This window comes from Colius striatus, chromosome 1, assembly GCF_028858725.1.
Source record: "Colius striatus isolate bColStr4 chromosome 1, bColStr4.1.hap1, whole genome shotgun sequence".
Lineage (NCBI taxonomy): Eukaryota > Metazoa > Chordata > Aves > Coliiformes > Coliidae > Colius > Colius striatus.
The window spans coordinates 180,826,982-180,839,400 of record NC_084759.1 but is presented as its reverse complement, the minus strand read 5'-3'; the positions used below and the strand labels follow the sequence as shown (position 1 = coordinate 180,839,400).

The 12,419-nt window shown below is 39.9% G+C and overlaps 1 protein-coding gene across 1 annotated transcript in view; it reads right to left on the bottom strand.

Annotated features, from left to right (window-relative positions):
• The window catches only part of TES (testin LIM domain protein), a 28,477-nt gene extending 17,294 nt beyond the window's left edge, over positions 1-11,183 (bottom strand). Inside the window, exon 1 of the mRNA XM_062017608.1 lies at positions 11,033-11,183. Within this exon, the coding sequence (XP_061873592.1) occupies positions 11,033-11,059 (27 nt within the window). The 5' untranslated portion in view covers positions 11,060-11,183. The remainder of the gene's footprint in view (positions 1-11,032) is intronic.
• Positions 11,184-12,419: the final 1,236 nt, after the last annotated feature.

Below are 12,419 nucleotides of genomic sequence, written 5' to 3'. Positions count from 1 at the left end.
GGAAATTACAGAACTTTCCTTCAGATTATGATCTATTTAGGGAGAAGAGATACTTTGACAGCTAATAAACTACTGCTTGCAACCGCAAGGATGGGCAGAAGGTCGTAAAATGACTTCTTCCTTTCTTATCTGAAAGAAGAAAGGAATACAAGCCTGTTGTGATTGTGACACCTTTATCAGCTTAAGCGCTCAAGAAATTCACATGCTGTAGGCACTAACTTGAAGGCAGAGCAATAGACATGTGAAAACATACATTTAGAGACTTCATCAACTATGGTTTTGTCTATGTTGGATATATAAAGCTAATAGGTTAATAGAAGTTTGTGTCCACTGAAGGTGGGTGTTAACAAATATCTTCTCATTTGGAATTGAACCCCACCATATGCACACTGTACCTTCTGCACACACAACAGACATCAGAAAACAACTGAGCATTCTTGTCAAGTCACACACTTAAACGTACAAAATGTTGGTCAGGATGTTCTCAAAAGAGAAAGAGGAAGCTAAAGCAACAAACCACAATTGCTTTTTGTTTTGCCTTTCAAAAGAGGTCAGGTTTTCTTTGAGGTTGATTTTTGTTGGTGTTGCTCTTAAAATCATCTTCCTTAAAAAGTTGTTAAAATGTGTTTGCACTGCCCTAGAAAACTATGATGAGAAACAGCCCCAAAATCCCCCACACTCCCCTAAAAACAAAAAAGCAAAGCTAATATGAACTCACTCTCTCTAGCTGCTACTTCAGCTACAAGCTGGCATTACCTCTTTATGCTTGGGCTCTCACCTCCTTTACAAAAAGAGGAAGAAGAACAGGGAATAAAAGTTTTGTTAATATTGTAATTAAAAGGCTTAGAAGTCCAGGATCACTTGTGTTTAGAGTGCTGTTGTACAGTACATAGAGAAACAGCTTTAATACTCCAAGTAGTTCAGATTCTGTTTAGACAATTAGAGTAAGAAAATTAAAATGGGGTTTGCAGTTTTTTTATATGTTGTTTCCAAGACTTCTAACATTTAAGGGTTCTAACATTTAAGAGCAAATTAAGGAGAGGAAATGGGAACTCCTCACCTAAAACTTGCTCCTTTTCCAGATGAAGTGGAGAGCAATCATTGAGCCTACTTGCATCTTCACAACCTGCAGTCTCTGCACAAATTTCTTCAGAAATACAGAATTCCACACTAATTCACTCCCCACTAATAAAGAGCTTAATAATCATTTAGTAAATGCTTATGCAGCGAGATAAACTGAATTAGGAAACAAAATACACATGTTTTGAAATGTATTTCTAAAGTTTGCTGTAAAATAAAAGGAAGGGATGACCTTTCTGTATGCAACATCTGGTCACCTTATGGAAAAGGCTTAGTTCAAAACTAAGGGGCACGCTGAGAAACAAATTAGACATGATTCCATATACACACACAGCTTCTGTCTTTGTTCTGACAGAGAAACTATGTGGCTGCTTGCCAAAAAATAAAGATACACAATAACAACAGCACACAGTGCTTTTGAGTTTGACTATATGAAAGTCAGAGCACATGAAATTCCTTCAGTCCTATAATAGGTCCTCCCTCACTGGTAAGCAAGCATCAGCCTCAGAAGTGACCGTCCTTCAGCAGCCAATTCTATTGTAATTGGGGAAATTCAGTAAGTCTAAAGCTGCAGTGTGCTTCTTCATTACTGCTACTCATACCCATTCCCCATTCTGAAGTGCATAGCCAGACCAGTATTGGAGCACCCGGAGATACAGAGCAGGCTGAGCACACACTGGAGTGGGAATGCATCCCTGAAAATAGGAAGGAATCCATTTCCCCATAAATAGAGTTATGGGAGAAGTGGCACAAGCAGATCTAAAATACTGCCTGAAGAAGGTTCCTGCCTGTCTACTGCCATTAATTTTCATTTCATAGCAAAAGCTATCCAAAACCATCTGGTATGGCTAAGATGCCCAATACAGATTTAAATAGTTTGTCTACATAAGATGATATAAATGTGATTAAGATCATCTGTTGTGTGATGCTTTCAAGATTTAATAATCCTCAAGGGCAAAGAATGTTAAATGGTTACAGCTAAGTGAGAATTAGTGAAAGATTGCTCCGTTTCATTTCAGACTTGAATCCAGTGTTAAAAGTTGGCTGACTTTACATTAAGGAGCCATGTGCAGAAGCTTACTGTCATCTTAAAAATCAAGTGTGTAATAGTTTGTTCAGATGTATGGGAGAAGCACAGCAGTTGCTACAAAATAGTTAAACCTGTCTCATCAGAACAGGTTGGTCTTGGTCATCTTTATTGAAGATGACCAAGAATCAAAGTCCAACAAATCCTGTTTCTCTCTCCTAATTGAAACCCATCAGCAAGCATTCAAGTCCTGCTTCATTGTAAGATTAGAATACTAACTTCAGATTTTGTATTACTGTAAATACAGAAGATTTCAGAGACCATCAGACAAGAAACTATCTTCCCACGTGGGATGCTATGAAAAAAATAAGTCAGAGACACAAATAGATCATTCATGTAGAAGTAGATGGCTAGTTTAGTCTGCAGGCCAATAGAAACACAATTACATTTTGCCAGCTATTGTTTATCTTATGTGGTAAGATATGGGTAAGTTTATTAACAAGTTTTCTTACACGGAACAAACTGTGCCACATCACATACCACTGGTAAAAATAATGTTGTAATGAATGAAAGATTATCTTTTTAATAGTTTAAGTGTAACATCACAGGAATCAAGATTATTTTGGAGTTACAGAAAAAAAAAGCTATGCTCTGAGAATGATTAATTAAAACATAAGACAGAACAGTAGTTTTTAAAGCTTGCTTATTCTTGCTTTTAATAAGCATAGATTATTAAGTTGAAAGGGCTCTCTGGAGGTCACACAACTGCCTATAAAAAGCAGGTGCAGCAACATCATATTTCCCAGAGCCTTGCGCAGATGTGGGTTCAGTAGCCTATTACAATTTGGACTATATAAAGAAAACCTATGGGTTTAATCAGAATTTCTCAACACTGCACCTTCTGCCTAATCTCTCAATACTAACACTGTACAGTGACTAGAGTCCCGTTCCATCTTTTTTATTCCCTCCCACTAAACAGTTAAGCATAAACAATACAAAAAGTATCCTGACAGAGTTCCACTGGAAGTCTTCAATGGAAATTATTAAAGTAATTGACTACAGTCATCACACCCAACACAAATGTAGCCCACAAAGCTAGTTGCTCTGACCTTCTTGCCCCTTTACGAAGAAGCCCCTGGGGTGCAGCAGTAAGAAGGTAAGAGATGAACCTGCAACAAAATGTAAAAGCTCCTTTTGGCATTTCCAGGACTCTCCCCACAAGATTTTTTACTTTCTCGGTTCCACCAAAAGATCTGCACTAACTTGAGTCTAGGCTGGTTGGAAAACCTTCCTTCCTTCCCCCAAGAGGACTCTTGTACCATCAGATGAGCTGTATTAACCTTTCACCTTGCCACAGACAGCAAGACACAATACTGGTACTTAGCCTCTGCAGAAGCTTCCATTGTTTGACACCTTTGCAGAATTTTGAAAGTTTGGGGCTATACAGTGAGGAAGTTGTCACTAGCAAACTGATAATTAACAGTGAGACCCAGAACAGAGGTATATCCTTTTCACCGTCCTTTATGCAGACCTCTCTCATGTGGCTTTAAGTGCTCCAAGGGCAGAATGGAAGAGACCCATGATAAAGTTATACTTGGACTTACCCTAAAAATTCCAGGAATCTTCCAGTTCAAAGATTATCCAACTATGATTGATCCATTTGGATGTTTGAGGGGCCAAATCAAATGATACTATTTCTCATTCCCAATGTAAGCTTGAGAAAAAAACCCACTTGTATAGCATAACAGAACAGATCTCAAGGATTTTCTAATGTACTTTAGGAACTTTTGAAGAAGTGAAGGTAAAGCCAAGTATGAAAAAAAGACAGTGAGAACAAGACACCTCAAAAGTCTCATGTACTGTGCATGCTTTACTGCTAAGATCTGATCTTGTATTACCGTAAGAGTAGAAAGCTTCTCTAGTAGGGAAACACAACAAACTGGAAATTAAAATAGTTTCCAGACTTTAAACTTTAAAAATAAAACAGAACATTATTTATTATGATTTCAAAATGAAAAAAAAAAAACCAAAAGAAACATGTTTATATGTGGACAATTGCTTTTACAAGACTTATGCAGATGTTGTATAAAAGATAAAAAGTTTTATCTGCAGTGAAGAGTAGTATCCCACCAATCACTCTGTATTTGTCATTAATGTGTCTACTAAAATTGATTGCAAGTCTGTCCTAGTTGTTTTTTAAATGTGCATTTTGATTAAGGGAAAAGTTGACTCAAATTAAGATGCAGAAACTTGGGTAAAGAAGTCCATTTGTACAGAAAGAAGGATGACAAAAAGTCATTGTATCCAAGAAAAATATTTGAAAGATGATCTGGGCAGAAAAATAAATGGAGGAGCTGCAGCAGCCTATGATAGTACACAAGTACTAAGGATTTATTTTATTGTGATATCTTTACCTAAATATCAAACAGTTCAGAATATAAATATTTAAGACACTGCTACATGGTCTACTGTCAAAAGACTAATAGCTATTCAAGATAGCTGGATAGAAAACAAGTGGTATTTATTTAAACTTCAGTATTACTCTAGAAAACTTTGAATGCAACTGATACGCACTGTAATATTGTCTATAAACCTCCAACACAGCACTATCCATCACCCAATGCTGCAGAGGCATTTCCACAATACTTGGCATATTTTGTTTCAACATCAGTGCTCTTGGCCTATTGTATCTTCTAACATTAGGTTTCCAGAAGCAAGCCTGGAAATCTGCATACTCACTTAAGACATTAGTCATGCAAAAAAGTGCATGTTTTTTGTTTCAACCGGGGCTCTTAGAAGATGCAGCTAGACAACGTCAGACTGAAAGAAAATAAGGCAGAAAGGAGGAAGGGTTAAGCAGTTTAAAAACCATACTCAAAAGACCAGAAACACACACAAAGCAGTACCAGAGTACAGTTACATCTGTAAGCCCCTTTACTCCCTTGACACCTAACTTATTTGTTTGACTGAGTCTAAGACACATTATCTAGAGTGACAAGCTTTTACCTTCTCAGTCCTACTCTTCCTGCAGGTCTCCAGCACCCAGAACCTCACCAACACTGCATGTTAGCCCAAAGGATATAACAGGGTGTTTGGTTTCTTTACGTATACCCTCTCTTTAAGAAAAAAATATAAGATCCCATACATATATGTATAATATATATAAGGCCAAATATGCCTATTTAAATTAGATTGTAAAATACAACTTTGCTATCTTTAATGGCTTCTTCCTAGCGAACAAAATCTGCAAGATATATTCAGAATACTTTCTTGAAGCAAAATAACTGTGTTTAAGTAACTTTTACAAAAAAAAAAAAGTCATTCACAATTGTTACTTATCATATTATTTTACTTAGATGAAAGGAAAAACATTTTTTTTTCCAGGAACACTTGCAGAAACAAACCTTTTTGCCTTTAATGACAATACTATAAGTAAATTCTTCATCTCGCTTCTTAATAGTCAGCTTATATAATCAAAGAAAGTTTCACCATATGTTAGAAGTTACAGTCCTGCATTCAAATACTTTCTTGGCATGCTACTCAGGCATTTCATGACATTTTATGGTCAAAGATCTAGGCAGTTTAGTACTTTTGCCACAGGAAAAAAAGTACAAAAAGTAAGTTTAATTTAGCCTTGCCTTCTTTGCCAAGCTGATATCCAGGCACGTTGGACAATAAGTAAACAGGGCTGTGCATTCAGATAGGTGTTCCAGAAGACAATTCTCTTTTTGTTTTTGAAGTTGGAGAGGGGGAAAAAAAAAGTCCTACCACAACATGTGCAGGAAGCAGTTTCTTTGTTAACAAAACTGAAGTAGTTCCTCTCATCTCCATGCTTGCTTTCATACTCCTTGTGGGTAAAACTCACCCATGAATAAAGTTGCATCTTACTATACACAAGGAATAAAAAAAAAAAAAAAGCTCTACTATAGTGGGTTTCCATGGCAGTAACACCAAAACAAACAGTTACCTCAACAGGAAGCATAGCCCAGCAGATATTACAACACCATGCCTTGCGAAATATGAAAGAGTTGACTTTGTTCCTATACATACTTTATTCACCATTTATTTATCAAAGAGCATTACAGTTGTTGACTTAACGTCTAAAGTTCTGTGTTTGGTTTTCACCTAACAGAACAAACCAAGTCTCACACCACAGAAAAAGAATCATGCAGACATTGCATTGGAGAAACTGCATCTCTTCTCCTTAAACTCCCCTGCCCCTTCTCCCAACACAACCAAAGTTTCTTTTATAAAGCAAGTATTATACTATGAAAGCTTATACACAACAGACTCTTTGCCAGATTCTTATTTTTGTCTAGTGAAGCACAAGACCATACTGCCAGCAGGACCACAAAGCAAGACCATGACCTACTGATTTATTTTGCCAAGTTCAGAGGTGACAGACAGGGCAGCAATCCAGACTAGTGGAACTTTGTTCCAACAGAGTTTTCAACAAAAAGTATTAAATCTTAATTTTCCCTATAGTGTCAAATCAAGGCTTGCGAACACAGTGTATATTGTAGTTGGGAGAAATAAAGGTTTGTTTGTTGCACAAATACTTTTCAAGCTGAAGCTACTGTTTCTAGGCTCAGCTTTGTTGTGCAATCTCTTTTTATATACAGAGCTCCCTTCATGATTCTCAAATGAATGAGCAAATTCATCTGTTCCTGAGAAAAAGGGGAAAACTGTGTAGTCAGCCTTAAACTTCCCATATCCTTTAGATGGGAATTCTGATAGACAATAAGGTATCAGAGTTAGTATTCACACAGTAGCTAAAAAGATTGCCTTGAAAAGACTGCCTTGCAACTTGTTTTCCTACACTATACATGGCCTAGATGTTTGCCAGTGATTTTTATGTCTAAGCAGCATGGTGACCTGACAGCAAAGAGATACATATTATTCTACATGTATCTATACGTTCCACATCTATTCTGTGACAAAACTTCATTCTGAAATGTGTTTCCTGCAGACTGTGGCTGTCCAGAACCCAGCATTCAGACTGTAGCAGACATTTGGCTACACAGTAGACTTGCTTCCTCCCACAACTTGTGAAGACAGCAAGATGAGTTTTACAGCACATAAAAGAAACCAAACAGAGGAAGCTAAATGAAAAGTCTAAGTTTAAGTTCCTTACAGGCAAACACTTAAGAGAATTGTTACACAGGACTGCTGCTTTTCTTTTACAAGATAGCAAATAGGTAAGCTATTTACTGCTAAAAAGATGGGATAGAATTTGTGGCAGGTGAAGTAGTTAACATAAGGTACCTTCTTGACAGAGGATGGGTAATGTGTTTGAGCCCTAACTGTGGAGGGGAAGCAATTCCCATCAGATGAACTGCGCTAGAACGGGTAAATTTGGGGGAAAACCCCAAACCTAATATCAACAATGAAAACAGACTTTTTTGATCCAGTTCACAAGTGTGTTTTCTCTTTATACAAATCCAGACACATACATATAAATGTACTATTTACATATATGTGCATATTTTTCTCTAGCATGGTACCAGCCCTTTGAAAGCCAACAGCAGCTTCCCAAAGAGACAACATAGAAACTCTCAACCAAAGAATAGGCTCAGGTAAGAAATCTTAGAATACCACCTTGGAAACTTCATCTCTTGACTTTCCTAGAAGCACAAACCATTCTATTATACTAGCCGGTAGGGAAAGCAAGCACCCAGAGGTGAGCGTCTGAGCCTCCACACTACATGCTGCTCCATGGAGCATTCAGTTCCCTCTGGTCTGTTGAACACAGGTTATGGAACAGCCAGCTTCTGAACTCACATCTCAGAGTTGGAAAGAGCAAGAGAACCGCAACTTATCTGGGAACAACATTGCAATTCTTGCTTGCTTCTGCCCAGTGTTCTTAGGGCTTTGTACCCAACAGTCATCATCAGTCACTGTTGGTAAAGAGGTACAAGTTACTACAAAACGAGAAGTTAACATAAGGTAGCAAGCAGACTTTACACAAGGACTAAAGACATTTCAACCCAGAGCACATGACAAAGATGGGGTAATAACTACAACACACATTTAAGTAACCCGTTACTGCTGATGGGACTAAAAATCTGATACGGATGTTTCTACCTCAAGACAAGTTTCTCTTAAAGGCCAAGTAGTTTACAAGTTTTAATAAACTTGACTGGAAACTCCCCAGAATATTCTTCCACCTCTCAAAAAATGAGGAAGTTGACAAAAAAAAAAAAAGTTGAGAATAGGAATTAACAAATGGAGATTGAAGATAAAAAGCTGTCACAGAGTTGACATGATCTGTGTACTGATTTCAGCTGAAATAGAGTTAATATTCTTCCTAGTAGCTGCTACAGGGCTATATTTGGGGTTTACACTGAAGAGAATGTTGATAACGCAAGGATATGTGGTTATTGCTGAGCAGTGTTTGCACAGCATCAAGGTTGTTTCTGCTTCTCACCCTGCCCTGCCAGTGAGTAGACTGGAGGAAGGGAAGCTGGTGTGTGCACAAAAAGCATGAATGAACATGTGCAGTACAGCTGATCTGAAGTAGCCATAAGGTGATTCTGTATCACAATGTTATGCCCAATATATAAATTGGAGGGAGCTGGCAGGGAGAGGCTGATCACTGCTTGAGCGTCGATAGCAGGTGGTAAGCAACTGCATTGTGTCATTTTCTTGGGTTTTGTTTTTCTTAATTACTCTTATTATATGTAATGCTTTGTACTGTTTTTTTTTTTTTTAATTTAGTTATTATACTTGTTTACCTATTCCTTGTCGTATCCTACAGCAAGTGTGGGAAGGAGAAGTGAGTGAGCGGCTGCATGGGGCTTCATTGTCTGCCTTGGCTTGAACCACAACAACTGTTATTCATCCATTTCAGCATACAAAATCTGAAGAATTCTTTATTAAGTAATTATTGATAGTCAAAAAACAGGAGAAAACTATTTACTATCAAACACACTAGTACATCACAAAGCTTCCCAGTTCTTCCTGCATTGACTTGTCATAGATCCTTGTCCGTTCACTTGGGAAATGAGCTTCAGCAAAATTATAAAGAGAACAAAGGTGATAAGATGTGAAGATAGGAGGAAGGACAGAGGAAAAATATTTTTCTGAACATACATATAGCAGAAACACACCATAAATACCTTTCAGCAGTATTAATACTAAAGCAAAACAACAGAAAACATGAGTTACTTTCTACAAAGAGAGATTTTCTGGTTTCTTTTGTAATGCTAGCTTCCATGTCACAGCAGGTTCAGAAAAATCTTCAGGAGCCTTTGAAGTTGATTAAGGAGGACAATAAGAGATGAATAAAGTGTACGACAAAAAAGTCAAATAAGTTTACAGCACACACAACTGTCCAATAATTACTGTGATATTTAAAGTAGACGTTAGGCAAGTACAGGTTCACTCAAACCAAGACTCCACCATCATCAGTATTTCACATTACATATTTTAATTTTTGGTAGATGGAGAAGCTCTTAATAGAAACAATCTCTCTTCCAAAAATATGCATCTCTTCCCCATCCCCCACCATCCTCAGAGTTCAAAAGCTCCATCATGCCATCAATTTTAAATTGTGCTTATAAAAGAGTAAAGTCTACTCAGTAAGCTTGTTTTCATTACATACAAGCAATCACAAAAGAAGGACAATTCTGTGCACACAACTAGCTTCTAAATACGCTTAGCTACACCCATCTATACACTGAAAGTCTAATGTTGCCTGGGGATAAGATATGTGGTTTCTCCAAACTGAGACGCTCATCCCGGTGACATTATCACATGGTGACATCACTTGGAGAAAGTTATAACTCTAGGCTAACCTGCTTCATTATGACTCAGTCTTTACTTAACAGGTGGCCTTCCATATCAAACAATTGCTTCTGTATCAGAGGCACCTTCTAGCCTGCAAGCTAGAAAAGCACACAGGTATACAGAAATGCATATGCTTTAAAACAAGTTACTACCCTTAAATACAGCAATTAATGAATAAAAGACATGCATGTCTATACATCACTCATTTTAAAAGACTAATTTTCATATATCAATGAAAATTCTGTAGAGATTTAATCCACATTCATTTACAAAGCTCCTTCTGCCATTATCACAGGTCATCATTATGGATACTATAAATAAGTTCTTACTAAAAGAAGTAATTGAGTAAATGCTGCATTTAATTCGCAAAAGCACAAGAAGCAATAAACTAGAGGTGTGTCCTACAGGAAGTCAGTTTTACGGATGGAAGTTTTAAATAGTAAGTTCGCAAAATTGTATTTGGAAATATAAATGCATTACCTATCACTTTGTTACTTATCGTGTTTCTTGACAGCTTGACTCCAAGTTAACATGCCTTAGAAAAAACAAACAAAAAACCCTACCAACTCTTAAGTTTCCATCTCAGGAACATAAGCCATACAAACGACGACAACGTATTTGCAATTAGTCAGTCACATTAAAGGTCAGAAATTAACCTTCAGTATACTTATCGACAGAATTTGGGTGTGCGTCATTTAGGTTTCAGCCAAACCTACATATACAGCACATACACCTGAGCACCACTATTAGATCTCAGGGCTTTTTGCTGGGGGGTGTGTGTAGCTATTTGTACTTACATGGTAGGACAGGGGTACCCACGTAGCTACCAGGGAAACCGCAGCGTTTTAATTGGTGTCGAAAGCAGAGAGGAAGGTTTTTGCTCCGCTTGTGGGCCAGGTGGCCGAGGCGGAGGAAGGTCACTCCGCAGGTAACTCCTCTGGCCTCTCGCCCCACCACACCTCACCTCCATCACGAAAAGCCGATGGGCCGGCGCGTTAGGCGCAAGCCGTCGGGCAAGGCGCACCGCTCCGTGGCCGCCCGGGCACTCAGGAGGCGTCTCCAGCGACTGGAGGGGAAGAGGACGCCGGCCGACGCGGCAGGTAGCTCGGCGGCCAGCCCTCACCTCATCTCACCTACCTTTTTCACTCTGCTCTCCAGGTCCATGGTGGCGGCGGGTCCCGGAGCGGGTGCACGACAGCCACTGTCCGGTGCCGCGCAGAGCCGAGGGGCCGCGCCTTGCGCCCGCCGTCGCGCTCAAACTTCCGCTGCCCTGCGGCAGTGGCTGCAGCCGAACAAAGGCAACGCGGCAGCCAATCCCCGCCGGCCGCCCGCCGCCCGTCAGCCAATCACCCTCCGCCGCCGCCGCACCGCCAGGCCCGGCTGGGCCGGGCCCGCCTGCCCCGCCCTGCCCTGCCCGGCCCGGTGCGACGGCGGCGGGGGAGCTGAGGCTGGCAGGGCGCCCGCCCGTGGGCACGGCCTTTGAGTCATCCCCGGCGGGATGATAAGGTCATGGGGAAGGCATTCGCTAGCGCAGCGGTTTATCTTGGAGGACTGACGCGTGAGAACTCGGCACGTCCCGAAGGAGGGAAAAAAATTAAAATCCCGGCTCCAAGTGATTTATTGACACGAGTAGAAGACGGAGGCGCGGGCAGGCGAGTTCTCGCTGTGCCCACATCCGCAGCCATGGCTGCCGTGCCCACACGGGCCGGGTCCCGGCTGCCACCTTCCTGCTGGCTGGCGAGGCTGCCGGGTGCACGGGCTGTGCCGGGGACACACCGGGCACGTCCTCGGAAAAACAGTGAAAGCGAGGGCCGAGGTCTCATTGAGGCAGTTGAGATGTGTTGGTTGTGTCCGTTTGCGCACTGGGGTCCCAGGCAGAAGTATGGCAGTTGATGTGGTCGTTGGAGCAGGGCCCCACTCCTGACTTGCCCAGCAGAGTCCGTGGAGCTGTGTAGAAATGCTCTTTAGTGCAGGTTTTGTGGCCTAATTCTGCTCCCTCGCACTTCCACTACATCTGGAGGCAATGATAGTTTTACTCGAGTAGATTTTCTTCCACCTGAATCCACGCAAGAGATTTCGTCAGTCCAGAACTCGATCTCATCACATGTTAGTACATCTTCTACAGCAGTAATTTCTTTTTAATCATTGAACTGAACATTTTTTTTCTCCTGTTGGTGCTGGATTAATATTGTGATAAAAAATTAGACTTTTATCTGAGTCTTCAATCTCATTTGTGTGTAACCAGTCCTGGCATGTCACTGATAAAGCGTGTTTAATACGTAAGGCATATGTAATAAAAAAATGACAATAATTAAGCATTTTAAAAATTGAATGCTTCTTTAAATGTTTTCTCCTTCAATATTTATTTTGGACTTTGGAAAAGTAGTGAACATTCATACAGACTATAGAGCTACCCTAGGAAGTGGTGATGAATATTTATTAGATTATTTCATTATTCATCTACAGAATCTAATGTTTTATCTCCACACATACCAACTTCTCTCAAGTAAATCTAAAGTAGTTT